Consider the following 21,468-nt stretch of genomic DNA (forward strand, 5'->3'; position numbering starts at 1 on the left):
CAGAGAAGGTGCTTTCTAAGCTGGATGTAAAGCTCTATACACCAACACCCCTGAACTCGCGGGCCAGCACTCCACAACCTTTGGTGTTCCAGACGCCACACAACCCCCGAGAAACCAACTCGCAGTCAACGCTCCTCAAGACTCGCATCGCCAATCATCAAAATAGCTTTCAACGCCAGTCTTGGCTGCTGTGGACCAGCTTGCCAAGGGTACGATGGCCGTGATGCACCAGATGACCCTCCTTCAGTCAGAGGTCTCTTCGCTTCGTAAGGCCAACGAGGCACTAAGTAAGCGCCGGAGAGCGAAAAGAACACGCGTACGGCTTGGAGGATCACTTGCGGTACAAGATGCAAAAAATCTACTTGACCACAAGGTCATGGGTGGGGAGGTGGCGCACGAAATGCAGCTGGATAGTGGTGGTGCAGGGGAGGCGCGTACGAAAGTTCGGTGTTGTGGCGTGTGCGGCAAGCCCGGACATGATGCTCGCACTTGCCAGGAAGCTGCACAATTGTCTGACACACCTGCTTCCGATGTAATTGTAGTTAGTTCTTAGTATTGTTGCGGTATATTTGAAGATGGTTGTTATGGTGAGGGGGGGGGTGGGTCATTCGCTTATATGGGTCACTCGCTTATAAGATACGTTAGACCCTGTCTGGATATTGCCGTGTTCTCCTACTAAGCTTGGATGGCCAAGTCTGCTTGAAATACACACCCAACTTGTCGTGTGCGAACAGCGCACCAAGGTACCATGGCAACTATGGACGCTAACCCCGAAAAGCTCAAAATCAAAATGTTCCAGGTCGCCATGGACAATTTCCATCAGTACCCATACAACCTCAACTTAGGACATACGACAGAGAAGGTCAAGTTTTTCCGCGACTTTCGACAGCATTTTGACCAGACCAAGAGCCACATCCTGCTGGTGTTGAGGCCAAATGTTAAGGGATTCCGACGAAAGCTCATAGAAAAACTCATTCGTGTGGAGTTCCATGACGCCGGCCTGCGCGATGTCAACTCCGGCGCCTCCCCCTCGACCTCAACCACTGCTTCAGGGCAGCCACCCACAACGGGCTTTTCGATTGCTCCTGGGATCGAACCTGGCACCAGCGTTATTAACTTCGCTAGCTACTATCATGATTATCCAACCAGCTGGAACAGCGTGGATGATGCCAAGGTGTTCACGGTGTCTAACTCTGGCCATCTGGAAGACCTGCTCGGAATTAGTTCAACGTCCACTCCATGCGATAGCAGACAGCCTGATGGGAAATCGACGTCTCTCAACCAACAGGGCGTTACACTACGAAGGGATCCTGTCTGCCGCTTCATGTACGTCACCCAACCCAGCTAGGTACCCAGTCGAATGTCGGGTATCAAGTGCGCTCACCGTGGATTGTCGTTGATACCTAACTCATCGCCCTTGACCAGCTTCCTGCCGACTTCGCCTGCCGCTCGTCGAATCAAGATCACCGAAGAATTGCTTCTCAAAATCCTGACATACCATCAAGTGTCGCCATGCTTCCTCAACCTCATTTCCTACTTTGGCCACGAACCCCTTTCTGGCGCTGGAGACCTCTTCTTTGGCGGCTTTCGGAGTCTCAAGTCCTTCTCAGAACCAGTCTTTGGTCTTGAAGCTCTTGGCCGCAGCGGCTACCACTACCAGCTCGCCTTTGAGTTCCGGACGGTTTTCCGCCCGTCATCACAGCCCGCAGAGTACGGCGATGACTGGCAACCGGGGGGGAGGAAGCCTCACAGACTCTCGGGCGAGCCTGATGTTAACGAATATGATCGCAACAATCCGCTTCTCTGGCCCGTGAACCAGTGCGTCATCTACCACCACTTTGATGTCGAGAACGGGAGAAGCCTGTGGCTGATGACAGCGGACGATGACGGACCCAACAATCAGCTGACCGCTTCGGAGGCCGGACTGGGACCTCGGTTCCGGGACATCAAGGATTCGCGATTCACCATCGACGTTGGCTCCAACAGCCCCATCGAGGAGCGCTTCAGGGCCAGCTTGTCGGTGGTGCTCTGGCTGGCGGACTGGTTGTTGAGCGAGTACGGCCAGTATATTACAACCCTGGACGATGACCTGCAGCAAATGGTAAGCCATTGACATTGAACCGCTATTCTTCACCCCAGTACCGAAGAAGTCATCGCCGTTTCGCTGACCGCGCCCCTCTATGCAGACTCAAATCTACGTTGGAAAAGTGACGGGGAACGACGGGAGACCTGTGAGCGAGTATGGGCTCAAGTACCTGAACGGCTACATGGAAAAGGTAGACGAGGTCATTGTGGCGCTGCAGGGCAACCTGCGCGTGTGCCGGGCCATCATCAAATTCTACCGTGACGAGCTGCTCCAAGACCGCAAGCTCAGGGCTCGGAAGCTCGCGTGGACAACGGATAAGGCATCCCGTGCTAGGATTCGCGAGCATCTCGACGAATTTCTTGACAGGATGCGGTGGACGTGTACATCGATGCAGGAAATGCACCGCCGGGCTCTTATAATCAAGCAGGTGGGCGCGAGGCGCGAGAATACGGTACGTCTTCGACCGGCCTACAGCTTGAACCCTGATTCACTTGCTGACCTCAGTGCAGCTCCACCGATTAGTCCAGAACCGTGACCTTCAAACCACCAACAACCTCGCTAAAGCTACCAACGAGCTTACCGTCGTCACAAACAGGGACTCGAGCACCATGCGGGTGTTCTCCGCCATCACGCTGATCCTGCTCCCCGCGTCGGTCGTGTCAACAGTTTTTTCGGCCGGCATCGTAGACTTCCAAGAGCGAAGCGGCGAATTCGTGGGGAACTGGTCCGGCCCCGCGGCCGTGTGGTGGGCCGGCATCACCATCGTGCTGACAGTTCTGGTCCGATGGTTCGGCGAGCGGTGGCGCAAACGCGCCATCGCTGCCGCCACGAACCCTGGGACGGCGACCAGCAACGAGTCCTGGATGACACAGGTGCGTCGTACCATCAACGACTGGCGCAGCCACGCGCACCCCTACAAGTTCCGGGTCCGGGTTAGGTACGACAGGGTCGTGGATCTCCTGAAGACGCCTGTGATCAAGCTTAGGGCTTTCCGCCTCCGCGCTTCGCTCGGAGGTGGTGACAACCAGCTAGCACAAGGGATCAGTTGCCGGTGTCGCCGTCACCGCCCCTCTCATCCCCTGGACCGGATCGAGGTGGTGAAGCCGTGGCTGAAGATAGAGCATTTCGGCCATCCGGCAATGGCCCACCCCAACCGTTGACACCTGCAGGAGGACAGGAAGTGGTTGGGCCGGCATCTGGTGTCGCGAGCGAGGAGAGTCGCAGCAAAGTATTTGGCCATGCGAGTACAACAGAAAAAGGCATTCTGGTGCGAGTGACGGTGCCGCAGGAGGCCGGTGTCAACGTCGCTGAGGATCAGGACAAATAACTAGGAATGTAATTTGATGTACGTACCTTGGCTACCATACTAGAGTTGTGAAAGATGGGACTGGTTCTGTAAGGGTTGCTCGATCTTGGATGACGGCACTGAGGGTTGTAGTATTTACTCCTTGTGTCACAAACTGTTGCGCCTACATCGTCAACCCACAGCTTATCAACCTGGTCGGGCACGATTAAGTTAGATCGGCACTTGATCATGATAATGTTTGTACAGCTTGACAGGGCATAGCACATACCATTCTTTCCCCGAACCTTTGCCCTTCCCACGCGGGGATGGTTCCAGTTGGGACAATCAACTAAGTGAGCGAAGTCAATATCAGACTGGACACAGCGGGGAGTCCGTCTAGAAACCAGGCTCACCAGATGTTCAACCAATGACGGCTGTTTCAGGCTACCCATGTTCGGCCAGGCAGTATGGTGGTTGTTTGGATCGCGTTGGTTGGGAAACCCGGAAGAACCATACACATCGAGCGGGCATGGATGCCCATCAGCGTCATAGCCGTACTCCAACAAGTCCGTGGTACTCTCTCCAACCTCACTTCGCAGCACATCCCAGGAGAATAAGCTCCTTCGACCTTCACTCGATAAGTCAAATTCCAGCCTCTTTGAATCATTCCTCAGCCGGGCGAGGTCAGCAGCCGTGACATGAACGATGTGTCTCTAATATGCTGCGCCGCGCGCTGCACAATGTCGCTCGGGGCAGAGTGTTGACTATGTAATCGACCGTTTGTTGCATGTCGTACGCGTCTTCCTTCGGTTTCGACAAGGTGGGGTTGATGGTCTTCCGAGGGAGGCGGGTTCCCGAATGCTCTGCCAGTGCCCCGAGAATCCCTTGAATCTCTCGGAGACTGTTGGCCATCTCGGATAATGCTTTGTGCGTGCTGACTTCCTCTATCCCGCCGGGGTCCACCTGCTGGCGGTGGTGGCGGCGGAGCGGCGCCTTATCCAAGGGCCACATGTGCATCGTGATGGCCCAACCGGGCTGGACGACCTCTTCCCAGACGGCTGGGAGGATAGACTCCCCGTGGGGGCCGATCAGGTAGTAGTGCCCTTCTTGAATGTGGGGCCCAATGATGTCGATGTCGAGGAACGCTCGCTTAATGAGCTCTTCCATGCCCTGGCAGTGGTCAGCACCTTAAGGCAAGATGCAGAAATGAGCCAAAGATGTGTGTCTACTTACCGGCCATGTTTGACACAGATGAAAAGGGAAGCTGAACTTGCGGCCAACGGCACCCTTGAATTTGATGGGCGGCTTTTTCTGCTCTTTGGTAGCCTCCGCCGAGTCGAGCTGGAGGTTATCCTCTTCTGTGGCTTCTTCATCGAGCAACGTTTCCTCTTTCTCTTTCTCCTTCTCGTTTGGGAAACATGGTGGTCAGCAGGAGAACCCTGTATTACCAGAGCCAGCTTGCTCGGATCGGTAGCGTGCTCTCTCTGGATTTCCGGTGTGTCATGGGCCGCATCGTGGGCATCGATCTCAACTTCGCCTGCATTCTCGGCCGGTTTTGAGAACATGTTGTGAGAATATGCTATGAGCTGAGTTCTGCAGAACAAGACGAGGTCCCAAGATGCCTCGTCAACCGCCGACTGACACGGATGGTTGACGCGGTCTTGAGCTGGATAGCCGTATGTGAGGCTTTGAGCGTGAGGTGATGTTAAACAGGCCAAGCTGTGACACACCAGACCCGTGTGACGGGGCCAACGTTAACCCTAACGAATCAGATGGTCGGCGGTTCCTGCACTCGACTGCCCGAGCGGCATGAAAAGATCCGCCTTCAGCAAGACCCATGCTCGCCATGCTCCCAAGACGCATCGGAAACTGCTGGGTTGCTTCTTGTGCCAGGTGTGTTTGTCTAATGGTCTAGCTAGTAGGAGAGGATGCCGAAACTGCATTGAGATATCTTAGTCTTGTCCGTATCGTTACGTACTTCGTACTGTACATACAGAATGTACCACAGTAATGCTCGGCATTTTTGACCAGTCGGCATGCCTCCCGTCCCACGTGTTACAAACCGCCTCCTTAACGTCAGTTCAATCTACATACTCCGCCATGTGCTTCTTCTCGGGAGTCGCCGAGCTTCCGGGTCATGTCATTCCGAGCAAGTTGACTAACCTTGGTTCGTTTGTCCCCGGCCGTCGGCTTTCCGCCTCCATTCGGTAGATGGCTTATGAAATCTCAGGCGACATAAGCGCTGGTAATTGAGATCGCGCCTCCGGATGGATGAGGTTTCCGTCCAACCTGCGCGCCGCCCGTCCCTCTTCCACCGCCGGATATCCCCGTATACCGCCGGACTCGTCATAATACTAGCCATCTCGCTTTCGTTACTTCTCCTTGACCAAGGCTTGAGTGAAATGCTGCTCCAAGCTGGCCACGTCCTCCTAGCCTTTGCAGCTGGCGGAGTTGCAGTAAGTTCGCATCGCGGTAACGGGACGGCGGTGGACCTGTCGTGGCATCCCCCAAAGCAGACGCAACTGAACAACCTCACTGCTGTGGTGAACGGTGATGGCGTCTACGGATTTATCTACAACTCGTCCGACACTCCAGATGAGAGATATGGCGTGTATAACTGGTGCAACATGCCACATGTCAGAAAGCGGGAGTATGTCAAGGCTCCGAGAGAGTATGAGCTTGTATTTGTTGAGGTGGTACGTTGTCTTCTTGAAACGGCGAAATGACGCAGATGCCTTCACTAACATTTCGCTGACAACCTGGAATGTATCCAGATCCACCGCCATCACAAGCGCACGCCATACTCGTCCAACGCCTTCCCCGTTGAGCCATATCAATGGAACTGTGACGACCAAGGCCTCTACTACCACGGCGAACCGTTCGACAGAACCCAAAGGGCGACGCCCGCGTACTGGAAGGGCTACACGTCCGAGGTCAACCCGTTTGTCCCCTCAGGCTGGATCGGAACATGCCAATTCCCCCAGATCACGGCCGACGGTATGTCCGACTCTTGGCAGCACGGCGAGGACCTCTACGCCGTCTACCACAACCTCCTGAACTTTCTCCCCGACCGCAACAACCCCAGCTGGCGACACAAGATAGCCTACCGCGTCACGCGCAACACCATCACCTCCCAGGTAGCCGGCATGCTCATTCACGGCATGTGGCGCACAACCGAACGTTTACCCCTGCTCATCCAGGCAGACGCAGTCGACTCTCTCGAACCCAAGTACTCGTGCCCCGCGGCGCGGGACCTGTCCAACAAGCTCACCAACCGCGACGCCAACCCGGCCTGGGCGGCGCACCTCGACGCCGCGAAGCCACTCTACGCCGAGCTCGACACCATCTCGGGCGTGCCCGCCAGCGACGCCGGCTTCCACGCCAGCTTGGACCACTACTACGACAACCTCTCGGCGCGCCAGTGCCACCAGAAGCCGCTGCCCTGCGGAGGCGACAACAACAAGACCTGTGTCACGCAAGACCTCGCAGACCGCGTTTACCGCTTTGGCCACTGGGAATACAATCACGTGTATCGCGGGTCGCGCGAGACGCTCGCGGCGTCGGCCGCGGCGTATGGAGTGTGGATCGCCGAGCTGGCTGCCCATCTGCGGGGCGCTATGGTGCCTGACGGGAACGGGAACGGAGGCGTCATTTACTTCCATAACATCGCACATGACGGGTCTGTGAGTAGGCTGCTTTCAGTACTGCAGCTGGACGAGATGGTGTGGCCGGGGATGGGGAGTGAGGTTGTGTTTGAGCTGTTCAGGAAGAGAGAAGGCGGTGGTGGGTATTTTGTGAGGGTGCTTTTTGGCGGGCGGGTGCTCACGTCGAGTAACCCGAGTCTAGGCGTCATGGATATGCTGCCCGTGGCGACAATGCTGGCGTATTTTGATGGCTTGGTTGGAGAGGGGGCCAAGTTGGTGGTTGAAAGGTGTGATGGGAGTGTGCCGCTTTAGATGCTGCCGCCCGGGTACTGGAACGGTGGTGTCGGATACCAAGGTGTGTGCGGCATTCAGAACCCATACGAGGCCTAGTCCGAAGCTTGTAATTTAAAGCACTGATTCCAAGACAGATGAAGAGAGATTCAAAGGGGCTCACTCTCACGGCGTGATGTTGATAAGTGGCAAAAGTTCGAATTGAGCCTGAGGGGGAGAATGATTATCATTACGTGGTACCTCGGGGCTAACTACCCACGGTACTAGCAGTACCCAAGCACTAAGAAAGTGCCAAACCACAGAGAATGCAAGCCGCAGCCATTGCTGTCTGCACCGGTTGCGCGACTCCCGCACCCCCCCTGCTCGTCGACGTGGGGGCGCTCCCAGTCCGAGTCGTTGTTGGAGGTGCGGTCCAAGCCGAGATGGAGCTCGCCACGCGGCTCGAGATGCTGTGTGCGACGATGCTGTCGACCTGGGCCGCGCAAGGGTTGCCTTGGATCCCTTCAACAGCGACGACGCCGAGTTGGCAGTCAGTCGCCGTTTCATTGAAGGTGGCCTGATAGAGGCCACCGAGTTCTGGGCATTCGGGCGCCTGTGGAATGGCTACTTCGGCAGTGGTCACGTTCTCTAGCGAAGTCGGTCGCCTTGCCCGCAGATAAATCTGCTCCTCCGATTCTGACAGGACGTCGAACACGGAAGCGGTCTTCCAGACATAGAGGTTGGGGACGTCGGGATAGCGGAAATAGCAGGAATTGTTGGCCGCATAAAAGCTGGCGGTCCATTGAAACAGATACGTCTCGCCTGGAGCCTTGGGGGAGACCTGCCACCTGGTGGTGTTCTGATACCACGTCGACGAATTTGTGACAGCGACGAGGAAGGCCGGGTTCTTTGTTGCGGCGTCAGTGGTATCGAACACCCCTACGTCCAGGATTCGGCCTCGAGTCCCATTTGCAGGGACAGACTGTATGTACCATTGCCACACCATGGTCAAGTTGCCGAGCGTCCAAGCCCCCAAGTTTTGCACGGCGATGACCAGAGGAATAATCTCATTTGCCTTGAACGTCTGCAAGTCTTCCATGGCGAACGTCTGCTCGACCGGGCGCGGGAAAACGGTGTCGACTTCAAAATGTTGGTTGATGTTGGCCGGCGGCGTCTGCTGCGAACTGGCGCTGGCGGCCAGTGCCACAACGACGAACGTCCGGAGAGAGTAGTAGCCCATGGCAAGGGTTCGTGTTGCTGGGCCGCCCTGATAAACACTGAACGAGAACTCGGAACTGGCAGATGCAAGAGGTAGTTTGATAAATGGTTACACTGGTCCAGGACTCGCGTTAGGGGAGAGGCAGGATAGCCTCCCTTTTGTTCAGTCGCCCACATTGTTACATTGGCGCTCCAAACGGTTCCTGCGGACTACCTGGTAAAAAGCATAGCTCATTTCGTTGGCGACCTCATGTGACCTCAAGTGGGCCCCTGATCCGAATCCTGAAGCTGATCCTAGGAGATGCCCGACGGAGACGGGGCTGTGAGCGCTAGCGGGTCCGCAGTTTTGAAAATTTCGCGGCAGGGGCCTGCTATGCCCACCAGGCGGGGCTGTAACGTTTCCAGTTCCCCCTCGCTTGTGGCTCCACGAAGGATGCTCGGGGAAATACGGTTCTCCCAGAATACGTGCTGTGTTTTCTTCAACCGGTGTCTCGTCGAGAGGTTCTTCCCCCTCTGGGAAAAGAGGCCAGCGCTTCTGATTTCGTGCCTGGTTGGTACTTAACACTAAGTATTCTGGCTTTGAGATTCTCGTGATCGAAGCAAGCACCCGTATAAAAGGTTTCATGGTCGCCGTCTGCTGGAATCAAGAAACTAATGCTGGATTAGGTCTGGAATCATTAGGATTAGATGAATATGGACGCCGCGCATACCTCCACACCTCAAGAAAAGTGAGAAACCCGAGCCGAAACTGAGGAAGTAGGATGGGGCAACGTGGCAGCGATCGCCCGTACGGCATGGCCACCTGGCGAAACTAGTTGAATCTTGAAATCTGGTAAGTTATTGTCCAGAATAGAGGACTGACGGTGCCCGACCCGCTCTCGGGCTCAGAGAGAGGAAGCAGACACGTCCCTGGAATCCACATTATAGCCACCTCGGCCAGCACTTCCGACGGCTGGCGGTGCTAGAGAAGGACGTAAGCTCTCTATGAGAGCGCCAACTTGTCTGTGTCGGAGCTGGGAATACCCAGGGAAATAATGTTGTCTAGCGTGTCAAGGATGAGGCAAGATATTCTCAGGGTGCCGCTATTCAGTGCGGGCGGCCGGAGAAGTGGGCCAGCCCGGCCGGGCACGGCGATGATCTGTTCCAAAGGGCGGCATGGTGTTCTTCTGCAGCCGACGACGAGTGTTTCGCGAAGTTAAAAGCCCATGACGGCATGCCGGGTGAGCGCAGCAACTCGTAGCTGGCATAAAGGTGAAGGTTCCAGTCTTCAAACAAAGAGCAGGGGACTTGGTGCCTTGACAAGGAGCTCGTCAACCGTGATTGAATAGCCTGGCGTGAAGGCGGTTTTTCAACTGGGATCAGCAGTTCGCGCAGGGCGTAGTTATAATCACGTGGATCTGTACTCTCTTGATAATCGAGATTGTACAGGGCCAGCCTCAACGGCAGTGCCTCCTTCTTCGTCATGAGTTCCTTTACGACGGAACAGGTCTTGAGCAAGGTATCGAACTGGCCCTCTGCGCCAAATCGGGGAAGCGAAACGATCTCTGGGAGTCCAGTATCCGGCGATTCTTTCTCCTCCGAAATATACCGGACGAGATACATTAACTCGTGGACTAGCCGTGGGGACGAGAGGGAGCGACGCATACAGCACCACACTTGCTCTCGTCTCGCCAAGGCAAACTCTTGAACAGTCCACACGCGAGTCTTGGGGGGAATGATTAGCATCCTGGTACCCTAGTCATATGAATAACGGACTGCAACGAGAAAACGTACCACCAAGCCCGCTCGAAGAAGGCGTTGACGACACTTAGAAACCGCACCGGTTCCAGCCCGCAACGCCGAATCGGCCCCGCTTGGGCGCCCAGCAGTCTTCAATGGGTATGTCTTGGTCCATCTCGCCGTGCCCATATGCGGTTGGCGCCGCAGAGAATCCAAAGCCGTTGCCATCTGGCAGGGTGGGCGATAAATAAAAATAATCGATTGGTCAGAAATCAATATTTTATTTGATGACTAATCGAATATTTTCAATATTCGAAAATATTGAAAGGGACCGTGCTCTTATCAGAAGACCAACAGCCACGGTTTTACCCACACACGCTTGATAGGAACTTACAACATAATTTTTTTCCAGGTATTTCTTGAGTAGATCCTAAATCGTTAATTGAAGGCAGTTGTTCTTCTCTGTTCTATTTGACATTTGCAGGCATGATCCTGTGAAATGGCTCGTTGCCGGCTGACCCCTCACTTCTGGGCTGCACGGCGCTTACGTCGGGCAGCCATATTACATGCACTCTGGTGTTAGGGCACCGGCAACCGAACTCTCATGTCTCAAGTGCCACGACTTCCAATAGCTCTTCACCCCAATCATCAGTATACCTAGCAGGTCAAATGTAGGGGAAACATGTCTTTTCTGTCCGAAGATTCTGTCATATCCAAGGGCACATCTATTCGTTCAAGTGAAGCTGCAAAAGACCACAGCCGACCGCCTCGAGAAGATGAGCCAACACACAAGGGCAAAAATCGGATATACTATTGCAAATATTGCCCTTCTTACGGTGCCCAAAACACCTCCAACTTCAAACAACATCTTCTCTCAAAACACGGCATTCTTCCCGGCGCCTCCCGAGCAGTCGATTTACCGAGCAGCCTTACGTTGCAAAATCTTTACAACCAGGCATCAGTCTCCAACCAAACCTCTGAGCTAGACACTCAGATCCTCAAGAAGTGTCTCAACAAAGAGGTCATCACCGAGGCAATCATCACCTCATTGTTGTGCACAGCCTCCCCTTCCGACTCGTCGAGAGCTCAGAGTTTCATACTCTTTGCAAAGCCCTCAATCCCACGGCGTCAAACGAAGTCATCTCTTCGCATTCTGGAATCAGAAGCCAAATCGAAAAATCATGGTTCTCTCATAAAGACCTTGTGCGGAAAAGGCTTCAGTCATCTCTATCAACAATCCATGTCTCTCTCGACGTGTGGACCTCTCCAAATAGGAAGCTCTTCCTTGGAATTTGTGCTCAGTTTGTGGATCGCGAAACGGAGAGGCTTTCCAAGGCATTGATCGGACTTCCTTCAATTTATTCACATCACGCCGACTCTCAATGCGAAGCTCTCTTGTCGGTTCTCAAAGACTATGGGATCCATCAGAAACTCGGCGCAATCATCGGCGACAATGCCTCCTCAAACGACAAGCTTTGTCGATTGCTTGGCTCTATTCTTGAGGAGGGAGGGTCAACGTGGGTGGCATCAGATAATCGGATCCGGTGCAACGGCCATGTTATCAACTTGGCAGTTCAAGCCTTTCTCTTTCAAGAATTAAAAGAAGGAACAGAGGAAGAGGATGAAGAAAAAAATACTATAGAGAAGAGAAAGGTCTCCCTACGCAACCTTGGCCCTCTTGGGAAGCTTCACAACATTGTCGTTCACACCCGCGGCTCCCCTACTCGAACTCGCCAGTTTATAGAACTTGCCACTCGGAATATCCCTCTCGACAATAGCACCAGGTGGAATAGCTGGTACGAAATGCTCAAGGTCGCCATTGAGAAGGAATCAGCGATTGACTCTTACTCAAAAACTTGGTACGATGATCTCCAGAATGACTTCTTATCTCCACTAGACTGGGAAACCCTTCGATCAGTCCTCTCATTCTTGAAGCCGTTCTACCGCGCAACCAAGGAGACTGAAGGAGATTATGCAACCATTGACCGAGTTCTTTTCACCATGGACATTCTGGTTCAACACTTCAAGAAGAGCCTTGCCACTTTCAGATCGAACACTTTCTTCGCTCCTCGGGTTCAAAGGAGCTGGGCAGCCTTCGACAAATACTATCTGAAGACAGAGGACTCGCCATATTACGCAGCGGCCATCATTCTTCACCCTTCACGGCGAACTGGATATCTCAAGCACAATTGGGATAAAAAATGGGTACGGCCGGCTATCTAAGCTGTCAAGATGCTCTGGGATCACTTCAAGAACCGAGATTTCATTCCATCATTGGCTCCACCTGTCGAAGAACCAACAGAAGACCTTGACGATGACTACGACATCTTCGCTCGGAACCTTGCGAACTTCCCACGACCGCACAGCAAAGATGACTCCGAAGAATACACATCAGAGCATGCAACCCCTATTGACAAGTCAGCTTTGTCCTGGTGGTTGGATTCTCAGCAACGGAAACGTTGGCCGCTGCTCTCACAATTCGCGATCAATATTTTATCAATCCCAGCCATGAGCGCAGAGCCCGAGCGGGTATTTTCTGGGGCTCGCCGAACGATATCATGGGAAAGGATGCAACTGGGGGAAGGGACTATTGAGATGCTCGAATGTTTGAAGCATTGGAAGAGGTCCGCACTGGTTGGGGAGTTTGCAGACGTTGTAGATATTGATGATGACTAAGCAGGATGAGAGCCATGCGATATTTTCAATAGTTATTTTGAATCAATATTCGATTGCTTAGTAATATTGATTTTGCCCAAAACGAATATTTTTTGCCCACCCTGCCATCTGGTCCCTCAGCCTCGTCCTCAAGATTCGAGGTATCTTATAACCAGATCGCTATCGTCCTTCTCGCCGCCCAAGAAAATGACAACGTAGGCGGCGTTTCAGCATATGTCACCGATCACGGCGACCTGCGTCGACATTTCCGCATCGTCGGACTCGTTGATGCAAATAGGGTATATCCAGATCACGCGAGAAACATCCTCACACCGCAGGCAGCGAAGAGCCTCACCCAAATTCGCCGAAACCTCGAAACGGCTCCCTGCCCACCCTGACAGATACCTCGGCATCGCGGGAACCCCAGGCGGATGACAGCGCTTCATACTCGTCGCAGCCTCGGTCCGTGACGAAGAGTTGCATGGCGATGGGATCACCATCGTGACCCGGCAGAAGCTTGATGAGGCGTATGTCAGACAATGAGTCGTTGAACGGAACCGACCTTGTAGGTGGGATGACTTGGTGGTTGCTGTTCATGACCGGGTTCCGCACTGCTTTGGGAGGTGGACGGGCATGATGCGGTCAAGGCGGGACTCGATTCCCCGAGCGCCAGACGCATAGAGTACTGCACGATGCGGAGAACGTGTGCGCCGCTTTTAAACTTGGCTAGGATAAGCTCGCCATCGTCGCCCTAGGCAGCAATGATCTCCTGGGGAAGGACACCTGCTGGACTTGATTCCTTGTTAGCCTTTCCGTCCGTTTGCTCGCCGCCGCCAGATAACCTGACATAACCTTCTGACGGAAACCGGTCCTTCAAGGCTCTGAAATACCTTGGTATGTGCTTCGTCCAGGCCGAAAACCGTGGCCCGTGGTATCAGTATTCATATCGCAACCTGCCAGTGCCGACGAAGCCAGTATTATGTTTTGGCTCGGGTGTGAAGGAGAGGAACAGATGCTGAAGGAACCTAGCAGTCCAGTTGGTCTTTTCTTTCATCCAAGCCTTATGTCTAGATGCACGGGTCCCGTTGCGCCGACACTGCGGGCCGCAGGGGGACAAATGCATATGCACCGCCCTTTCCCAATATGTAGTGGTCCTGGACTTGCTCTTGGCGTTAGCCATGCAGCCGTATCGCGACCAGGAGGAGTGTAAGGCAGACCAGATGCCCGGCCGGCTTTACCGGGAACGGCCTGGATTGATTGCGGGACGTGTTATTGGAGGATCATGCCTACGATGACTTCAAGGCTCCAAGCCCCCTTAGCATTACGGAGAAATGGCTCAGGGAGTCTTGAGCGGTTACTCACCACCTGCAAAATACCACCCAAATCTCTAGGTAATCAGGTTGATCCCGGAATCGCGGGTACCACCAAAACTCAGGCACGCTGTGGCATCATCGTCCAGCTTGGCACGACATGTAAACCGCATCCTCGCCATACTCCTTGAGCTTCTTGGCCAAGGCTGCGCCGACCTTCTGGGACACAAACCCGAAACGAGCCCAGAACGGCGCTGTGCCGTAGACCGAAACCAAGCACGTCGTCCGATAGTTGTGCCGCCACGCGACCTCTATGAGCATCCGGATGACCTCGGCTGCGAGACCCTTCCCGCGGAAACCGGGGAGGACGGCAACGTCGTGGATGTAGTACTGGTCCGCATCTGGCGCAATCTCCCCGAGCAGGCTGTCTAGGGCGGGAGGCTCGCGGGCGCGGATGGGGTGCGAGATAGCGTAGCCGCAGAGTTTGCCGTCATCGTGCCGCACAAGCCCGAGGCAGCCCTCTGGGAAGAGCCTAACGCGCTCGGCGAAAACATGGGCGCTTTCGGGCAGATCGGGGTGGACTTGGTCAGCGACCTCGAGAAGTGGTCCGATTTGATCGCTCGACAGAGAACTCCAGAAAGCCATAACTAGTTGTGCCTCGTGCTCCTTGCGGTGGAAGGCAAATAACCTAAGTCAGGCCTCTGGCACCTGTCAAGGCGGCTGTTGTTGGATGATCTGATCCGTGATGAAAGTTGAGCGGAGATCGACTTTTCAGCAGCCTACTAATTGATGGGTTTTTCAAGTGTTGTGCTTTCAGGTTTGTTTGGCGAATTTCAACACCAAACGTGTTGTCAAGAACGATGCAGGCTGGAGATCAGATGAAGGATACGAAGGCCGCCCCCTTCCTGTGTTGCCGAGTTCCAACACGGGCTGGAGCTTGGAGTGGGTCCTTCGGTCCGGGTACTCTTGTACGGAGTACGTAAAAAAAAGAGACTAAACATTTCCGCTCTTCAATGTGAATCCTTGAGCTGATCATCCGCCATCTTTCGATCCTTACTTCCTTTGACAAGTGACCCGTGGAAGCAGACTCCTGTATCCCCCTGGATTCACAGTCAAAAGCCCCAACACAAGATGCCATCCCAAGACGGAGACCACATGGAGCCCACCAACACCGAAACCCCTCCCCTCACCGGCACGACAGGCACCGCAACCATTACCAGCACCGTCGTCCCGGGCAATTCCACCAGCCCCAAACCCCTAAGCATCATCGTGGCCTCCAAAAACCCCGTCAAGATTCGCGCCGCCCACAACGCCTTCATCCGCATGTTCCCCCCGCCATCCGGAACCAGCACCACCGTCTCGACCAGCATCTTTCCCCTCCAGGAAACCACCATCGTGACCAGCAGCGCCGGTACCACCACGCCCGCCTGGCACACTGTGCGGGGCGTGTCAGTCTCCTCAGGCGTCCCCGACCAGCCCATTTCAGACGCCGAGACGCTGCTCGGCGCACGCAACCGCGCCGAGCGGGCCCGGGAGCTGGAGCCGGGGGCAGATTACTGGGTAGGGATCGAGGGTGGGGTGGATTTTGATCCCGAGGACGAGACTGAGGAGATGATGAGGTCGTTTGCGTGGGTTGTCGTGCTCGGTCCACGGGCCGGTAGTAAGCTGGACGCCGGCGAAAACGGGATGATGATGCTGGGCAAGGCGCGCACGGCGACGTATTACCTCCCGCGGGAGACGTCGCGGCTGGTTAAGGGGGGCATGGAGCTGGGGCACGCGGATGAGGTTATGTTCGGGGGGCGGAACTCGAAGCAGAAGAATGGCTCGGTTGGACTGTTGACGGGGGATGTGATTGACCGTGGGGGTTACTATGAGGAGGCCGTGGTGCTAGCGCTGATTCCGTTCCGGAACCCTGGCTTGACGTTTTGAACTATCGAGTGGGAATTCACAGTAGCAGAGAGGTGGGCTTCACTACAGCGGTGCATGAGAGAGAAAGAGTCGGAGCAGCCCGATCGCGCTCTCAGTTCAATGATACCCAGCCACTGCCGGCACCACTCAAATTCTCTCCGAAGGTGTAACCAAGAGCTAGGCATGCAGCTCGACGCCGGTATAATCCAGTCAGTATGATGTGAAACCACTCATCTTCTAATGTCGCATCCCGTCCTAAGAGCAACGGCCATCCTATATCCGGCCTCTACCGCAAGAATCGACCAATCTTCTCAGCTTGCTCTAAATCTGTATCATGCGCCCAGGAAATGCCTTTAAAAGCTCATCAGATCTGCCACAGGTCAGCCACACAATCGCCCCCGGATAAGCTTCCCGTAATGAACTCACCTCTCCCAAACAAACCCCTCTTCGCCCAGTCCATCGCCATCAACACCCTCGTCCTAAAACTGACGCTCTGCGCAAAGTAAATACTCCTCCACGCATACACCGCCCACAACCCACCGGCCACACCCCTCCCCTGCCCAAGATCAAACACGGCCGAGTTCCCAATATACGCCAGGCTGCCTAGGTGCTTGTACTCAAACGCCCTGTACACGGCGGCATCCAAATCCCCATCGACAATGTCGTTCGCCTGTAATCCCGGAGTCGCGCGGGCCAGCTTATTGAACTTGTTGGCGAGGTACTGCCCCTGCTGATGCGCGCGCTGCGCCGTCGCCGGCAACGAAGTCAACTTGCTATCGATCTGCTTGAGCAGCTCGCGCAGCTCGCCGAAGTCGAGCGTGCCCGACTGGTCACGGTCGTACTCGGCAAACAGCTTGTCGAGGCGCTTGAGGTGGCCCACGGCCTGCGGGAAGCGCTTCTTGACCTGCTCGGCGACGCTGCGCCAGTCGGAGAAGCGCAGCTGGAGGTTCTCCGGGTCCGACCCGTGCTTCCAGGCCAGGCTGCGGAGGAAGGTAACGATGTGGTCTGCGATGTTGTTCTGCACGGTCGCGCAGTCGCCGATGGCGTAGACGTCGCCCAGCGGCGTGCCGTTGACGCGTAGGTGCGTGTCGGTCTCGAGGGCGTGGCGGTTGGTCTGGGCCGAGCCGAGCTTCTTGGCGATGCGCTTGCAGAACTCGTTCTGCGAGACGCCTGTCGACCAGAGGCAGAAGCCCATGGGCAGCTCCTTGGTGACGATCTTGCCCGATTCGTCCTTCTGGGTGAAGACGATCGAGTCCTCGCGGACCTCGCTCACGCGCGAGTTGGTCAGCACCTCGACCTGATCGCGCGCGAACCGGTTCTCGGCGTACTTGGAGAGCGACTCGTCGTACGTGTTGAGAATGTGGTCGCGGCTCTGGATGAGGTGGACCGATATCTCGTTGCGCAGGAGCCGGGGGAACAGCTCGATAAGGTCCTCGTTGAGCAGGTCAAAGAGCTCAGCGGCGAACTCGACTCCTGTGGGACCGCCGCCGCATACAACAAAGGACAGAAGGCGCTTCCGATCGTCGTCGGTCGTCGTCGGGAGGCAGGCCAGCTCCAAGTTGGCAATGACCTTGTTCCGAATCTCCCGCGCATCGTTGATGTCCTTGAGGAAATGGCAGTGTTCGAGTCCCTTGACGCCGTGCGGGTTCGTGACGGACCCGACCGCAATCACCAGCTTGTCGTATGGCACGTAGAACCTCTGCTCCTGGCCATGGCAGTCTATCTGGGACACTTCGACCAAGCGCGACGAAAAGTCGACGTCCTCGGCGCGGGCGCGGAGAAAGTGGCCCCCAACGCCGTGTATGATCCTCCTGATGGGCTCCACCAGCGACCTCAGTCCGAGGGTGCCCACCGTCGCCGAAGGCAGCATCGGCGTGAACAGGAAGTAGTTGGTCGGGGAGATGACGGTAACGTGGTAGTTCTCGGAGTGGAGCTCCTTCAGGAGGGCGACGCCGCCCCAGCCGCCTCCGAGGACGACGAGCCTCGGCTTCTCCTTTTGCCTGCGCATCTCCTCGCTGTCGTCATCGTCGAGAAAGCTTTCGAGAATCGGGAGGTTCTTGGGCCCCCCGCGGCGGGGACTGAGGGCGAGGGCTGAAACGTCGAGGTCGACTTGGCTGGAATGCTGCCGGTAGGTCGACGCATCGTAGAGGAAGAAGCCGACGATCCCGGCGCCGATCAGAAGCACCGAGCTGCCCAACATAGCAGCGGCGCGGTAACCAAAGTTTAGAAGCCTTGACTGGCGTTGCGGGAGGGGCCTGCCTGATAATTGGCGCGCGAGCACCACGCGCGCGCTAAGAATGCGCCTCAACTGGCTTGCTGTCCTGACCGCGCCATGATTTTGCGTTGCTTGCCCGGACCGGGACGACGACTTGGTGAATAAGGGTTGGACTCGTGTCCATTGGCGTGCCGTCAAATTCGTGTCTCGTGGACCAAAGCGCCCAGTCTGTCGAGCTGCCCGGGTGCCGAGCATAGCGATATTTTCGTGGTGTTTGAAAGTGGCCGTGACGTCAATAAAGAGCGGCTGCGATAAGGGACTGCTCCACAGCTAGGTAGGGTACTACAAATAGAAGCTGAAGAGGCGGAAGAACAAGGAAAACTTGGCACAATTGAAGTTGAAGATAGCAATATGCGAGTATCTCTGTGGTAAAACGAGTGTGCAGTTGGGTTTAAGAAAATGGCGGTACATGCCGCAGCTCACACCAACAGCGATCGCTACGTCAGTGACTGCACAGCTGCAGTTGCAGCTTGCAGGGGTCCTTAGGTTCTGACTCAGCATTTACCTTAGGTTCACCGTCAAGTCAGCGGCTGCTACACTGTACGGTTCTGGTGAGAATCCAAGCTTCTCTTGAAATCTGTCGCATTATCCACACTGTGTCGTAATTTACGAGGCCGCCAGGGGTACGATCAACAAGACATGATCCGGGACAGCCGTGCCGCTTCCATGTTCTTGGTTGGAGCTGGCAACCAGAAATAGGTTGATGCAACTTCACAAGCAAACGTCAATAATGACTCGCCCGCAAAGACTCCAACCCTGGTCAGATGGCTTCGGAATATCTCCAGTGCACATGGAGATGAATACGCCAGGCCATGCAAAACCGCCTCCTCCTCCAAGCCATCGTCCTGACTTCATAGCCATCCCACAAGGTAATCATACTGAGTACTAACCACCCTTAACACCGAAAATACCTCCTCTCAACCCACCGCTCCTCAATATCCTGCACCACGTGCCCCACCACAACCGTAATTTCAGGAAACACCTTGGTCAACCGGTGCAGTCCCATCCTGCCCGCACTATACGTCACCAAAACGATCCTCTCGGCCCTGACGCCGTGGTCCACAAGCACCTGCACCGCCATGAGCGCCGACCCACCGCTGCTCATCTGCGCGTCAAGCAGCAGCACCGCCTCGTGCCAGGCGATGTCGTCGGGAAGCACGAGGTAGTGCAGCTCGGGCTCGCCCGTGCGCACGTTGCTCTGGATGAGGACGCGGCCCGTCTTGCAGTCGGTGATGCACCGGTGGAGGCCCGCTTCCAGGGCGGCGCCGCCGCGGAGGACGATGACGGCTGAGACTTCGCCTTTTGGGCGCAGGCCCGGGTAGGTTTGGCCGTGCGGGGTCGGGATGGCGGAGGAGGTGAAGGGGATTTTGTTGAGCGCCCTGTGGGTTGTGGAGGGTAGGTCAGTTCCTGGGTCCTGCCCGAGTTGGAGAGGGACGGGGAAACTGGGGAGGGGCAGACGTACTGCTCCACGAGCAGGGCACTGAGGCGGTCAAAGTAAAAGATAAAGTCCTCGCTGGAGGTGTCGATGTTGTGGATGATGGTGTTCATGCCGCGCAGCTGGGACGTTTGGTTCATCACAATCACTTTGTCCGACAGCGGCTCCGATTGAGCTCCAATCTCTAACTGGGTAAGTGCGGCGCGGTGATGGGTTGACTTCTCGAGCAGCTTTTGCTGGATGAACTGGACCACCATGGCTGCTTGGATCAGATTCTGACTCATGTTCCGTGGATGGCGGTTCACTTACACATGGCGACGTGGTTCTCAACGCCTCGAGGCACGATGATGTCGGCGACGTTTCGTTGAGGGTTGACGTACTGTAGACAAACGGTCAGTCATCAGTCTCGGCGGAGAGCAGGATACCTAGGCGTACCTTCTCAAAGTTCGGCTTGACAAAGGTAAACCATTGCTTTAGGATGCCCTCAATATCTCGCCCACGATCCCTCTGATCGCGCAGTACTTCGCCCATGTTAGCTCTTGCTGCTGAAGCCAAGCACTCAGATACGTACTCCTTCTTGAAAGGCAGGTATCTGCATCCGCTTCGCAGAATATCTTGTCCGTCGTCAGCCGTGGGAAGCGCTGTGCGGAGAGGCAGTCGATGTCACCTTCATGTCCAACAACTCCAGGACCCTGGGGTCATAAAGAGCAAAGATACCCTCGAGGATAAGGACGTGCGGCGAGTAAATCGACGTTGTCCGGTCCAGGCGGGCATGCTTCTCAAACGAATATACGGGAATCTCAGCACGTTTCCTACAGTGAACGGCCCCATCAGCTTCTGGTTGGCCGGCTATGTTCGCGTTGCATCCGTCCTGTGCTTACCCGGCCTTGAGATCACGTAGCCGTTCTACCAGGACATCGAAGTCTAGGGCCTGCGGTGACGATGAGCAGGGGTGGAATGGAGTCCCGGGGGTGACTCGGGCTTACGTCTGGCGAGTCAAAGTCGTATTCATTCCGAAACGCCCTCCTCGAGGACTCTGGATCCAAACTCTTGTAAAAAGAGTCCTACATGTAGAAATGGCAATCCCAATAAGCCTCTCTTTTGTGACTGGCCGGGTCCTCCGTGGACTTACAATGGACAGGATGACAACCCACGGCAGGTTGAGCTTGTTCACGATGGCGTGGGACAACGTCGACTTGCCCGAGCCAGAACTGCCGGCGATACCAATAATACTGACATCGGCCCAGGGCGGGGAATAATGAGCCCGCGTCGCGATGGTGCCATCTGCTTCTACTTCGGTGTTTGCCACGCCGTTGAGGACGGCTGCCGGCTCGACGGCCACGGAAGCCGGCATGTTGACGGGGGATGTTCTTTGTTTGACGCTGCCAGCCTGGACAAGAAGGAGGCGAATGAGGGGCAGTCTTTTGACCTTTCTGTCAGTCGTTGATCATGACAATTACCTAAGGTAGGTAAGTTGTGGAAGCAATAATGCGAAGTCCATCTGCGGTTTCTGCCTCTCCACGCACAAGGCTGGGGCCCCGTACCGACGTCAACAGTTCGTGCCTTGTCTGATTTGTTCCAAAGCAAAGCCGGTCGCGACTCGCGAGCATTCTCTCCGTTCAGCTGTCAAGCTTGAAAATCGGCCCGTCACTGCTTGGCAGCC

General features: G+C 55.5%; 10 protein-coding genes across 10 annotated transcripts; 3 read left to right on the forward strand and 7 right to left on the reverse strand.

The window, feature by feature from the left end:
- Window positions 1-748: 748 nt before the first annotated feature.
- N657DRAFT_631727 (uncharacterized protein) lies at window positions 749-3,246 on the forward strand (the record flags this gene model as incomplete). The annotated part of the gene is made up of 4 exons (XM_062791086.1): window positions 749-1,326; window positions 1,426-2,101; window positions 2,187-2,537; window positions 2,596-3,246. 4 exons carry the CDS (start codon window positions 749-751, stop codon window positions 3,244-3,246), a joined length of 2,256 nt encoding a protein of 751 aa, XP_062649183.1.
- Window positions 3,247-4,055: 809 nt separating this feature from the next.
- N657DRAFT_631728 (uncharacterized protein) lies at window positions 4,056-4,936 on the reverse strand (the record flags this gene model as incomplete). Its single annotated transcript, XM_062791087.1, has 3 exons — window positions 4,056-4,541; window positions 4,605-4,775; window positions 4,820-4,936. The coding sequence occupies 3 exons, from the start codon at window positions 4,934-4,936 to the stop codon at window positions 4,056-4,058; spliced, it is 774 nt and encodes a 257-aa protein (XP_062649184.1).
- An 837-nt stretch (window positions 4,937-5,773) lies between these two features.
- N657DRAFT_568451 (histidine acid phosphatase) lies at window positions 5,774-7,327 on the forward strand (the record flags this gene model as incomplete). Its single annotated transcript, XM_062788589.1, has 2 exons — window positions 5,774-6,067; window positions 6,146-7,327. The coding sequence occupies 2 exons, from the start codon at window positions 5,774-5,776 to the stop codon at window positions 7,325-7,327; spliced, it is 1,476 nt and encodes a 491-aa protein (XP_062649185.1).
- A 259-nt stretch (window positions 7,328-7,586) lies between these two features.
- On the reverse strand, window positions 7,587-8,525 carry N657DRAFT_688192 (uncharacterized protein; the record flags this gene model as incomplete). Its single annotated transcript, XM_062796925.1, has 1 exon — window positions 7,587-8,525. The coding sequence occupies one exon, from the start codon at window positions 8,523-8,525 to the stop codon at window positions 7,587-7,589; it is 939 nt and encodes a 312-aa protein (XP_062649186.1).
- A 604-nt stretch (window positions 8,526-9,129) lies between these two features.
- N657DRAFT_669738 (uncharacterized protein) lies at window positions 9,130-10,448 on the reverse strand. Its single transcript, XM_062795499.1, has 3 exons — window positions 10,277-10,448; window positions 9,214-10,207; window positions 9,130-9,154 (listed from the first exon to the last, which is right to left on the reverse strand). The coding sequence occupies exons 1-2, from the start codon at window positions 10,409-10,411 to the stop codon at window positions 9,590-9,592; spliced, it is 753 nt and encodes a 250-aa protein (XP_062649187.1). The 5' UTR covers window positions 10,412-10,448; the 3' UTR covers window positions 9,130-9,154; window positions 9,214-9,589.
- Window positions 10,449-12,954: 2,506 nt separating this feature from the next.
- On the reverse strand, window positions 12,955-13,663 carry N657DRAFT_642133 (uncharacterized protein). Its single transcript, XM_062792283.1, has one exon. The coding sequence runs from the start codon at window positions 13,472-13,474 to the stop codon at window positions 13,229-13,231; it is 246 nt and encodes an 81-aa protein (XP_062649188.1). The 5' UTR covers window positions 13,475-13,663; the 3' UTR covers window positions 12,955-13,228.
- A 362-nt stretch (window positions 13,664-14,025) lies between these two features.
- N657DRAFT_642135 (acyl-CoA N-acyltransferase) lies at window positions 14,026-15,046 on the reverse strand. The gene is made up of 2 exons (XM_062792284.1): window positions 14,240-15,046; window positions 14,026-14,180 (listed from the first exon to the last, which is right to left on the reverse strand). Exon 1 carries the CDS (start codon window positions 14,830-14,832, stop codon window positions 14,326-14,328), a length of 507 nt encoding a protein of 168 aa, XP_062649189.1. The 5' UTR covers window positions 14,833-15,046; the 3' UTR covers window positions 14,026-14,180; window positions 14,240-14,325.
- Window positions 15,047-15,183: 137 nt separating this feature from the next.
- N657DRAFT_642136 (Maf/Ham1) lies at window positions 15,184-16,304 on the forward strand. The gene has a single exon (XM_062792285.1). It carries the CDS (start codon window positions 15,319-15,321, stop codon window positions 16,114-16,116), a length of 798 nt encoding a protein of 265 aa, XP_062649190.1. The 5' UTR covers window positions 15,184-15,318; the 3' UTR covers window positions 16,117-16,304.
- Window positions 16,283-18,764, reverse strand: N657DRAFT_265369 (FAD/NAD(P)-binding domain-containing protein). The gene is made up of 2 exons (XM_062786514.1): window positions 16,522-18,764; window positions 16,283-16,465 (listed from the first exon to the last, which is right to left on the reverse strand). The coding sequence occupies exons 1-2, from the start codon at window positions 18,563-18,565 to the stop codon at window positions 16,449-16,451; spliced, it is 2,061 nt and encodes a 686-aa protein (XP_062649191.1). The 5' UTR covers window positions 18,566-18,764; the 3' UTR covers window positions 16,283-16,448.
- Window positions 18,765-18,941: 177 nt separating this feature from the next.
- On the reverse strand, window positions 18,942-21,361 carry N657DRAFT_642138 (uridine kinase). The gene is made up of 9 exons (XM_062792286.1): window positions 20,938-21,361; window positions 20,792-20,869; window positions 20,687-20,736; window positions 20,473-20,617; window positions 20,377-20,419; window positions 20,241-20,326; window positions 20,115-20,184; window positions 19,833-20,064; window positions 18,942-19,749 (listed from the first exon to the last, which is right to left on the reverse strand). The coding sequence occupies exons 1-9, from the start codon at window positions 21,157-21,159 to the stop codon at window positions 19,266-19,268; spliced, it is 1,410 nt and encodes a 469-aa protein (XP_062649192.1). The 5' UTR covers window positions 21,160-21,361; the 3' UTR covers window positions 18,942-19,265.
- Between the last annotated feature and the right edge of the window lie 107 nt (window positions 21,362-21,468).

Source organism: Parathielavia appendiculata (genome assembly GCF_033297405.1).
Source record: "Parathielavia appendiculata strain CBS 731.68 unplaced genomic scaffold N657scaffold_3, whole genome shotgun sequence".
Taxonomy (NCBI): Eukaryota; Fungi; Ascomycota; class Sordariomycetes; order Sordariales; family Chaetomiaceae; genus Parathielavia; species Parathielavia appendiculata.

Bases quoted from the DNA above. Each gene is read 5' to 3' on its own strand.
- N657DRAFT_669738 (XM_062795499.1), bottom strand. From the start codon at position 10,411: ATGGGCACGGCGAGATGGACCAAGACATACCCATTGAAGACTGCTGGG. The intron at 10,208-10,276 runs GTACGTTTTCTC...ATTCCCCCCAAG, and splicing joins TTCTTCGAGCGGGCTTGGTG to ACTCGCGTGTGGACTGTTCA.
- N657DRAFT_642133 (XM_062792283.1), bottom strand. From the start codon at position 13,474: ATGAACAGCAACCACCAAGTCATCCCACCTACAAGGTCGGTTCCGTTC.
- N657DRAFT_642135 (XM_062792284.1), bottom strand. From the start codon at position 14,832: ATGGCTTTCTGGAGTTCTCTGTCGAGCGATCAAATCGGACCACTTCTC.
- N657DRAFT_642136 (XM_062792285.1), top strand. From the start codon at position 15,319: ATGCCATCCCAAGACGGAGACCACATGGAGCCCACCAACACCGAAACC.
- N657DRAFT_265369 (XM_062786514.1), bottom strand. From the start codon at position 18,565: ATGCTCGGCACCCGGGCAGCTCGACAGACTGGGCGCTTTGGTCCACGA.
- N657DRAFT_642138 (XM_062792286.1), bottom strand. From the start codon at position 21,159: ATGCCGGCTTCCGTGGCCGTCGAGCCGGCAGCCGTCCTCAACGGCGTG. The intron at 20,420-20,472 runs GTGACATCGACT...ACGACGGACAAG, and splicing joins TGGAGTTGTTGGACATGAAG to ATATTCTGCGAAGCGGATGC. The intron at 19,750-19,832 runs GTACGTCTGCCC...CACAACCCACAG, and splicing joins AGTGCCCTGCTCGTGGAGCA to GGCGCTCAACAAAATCCCCT.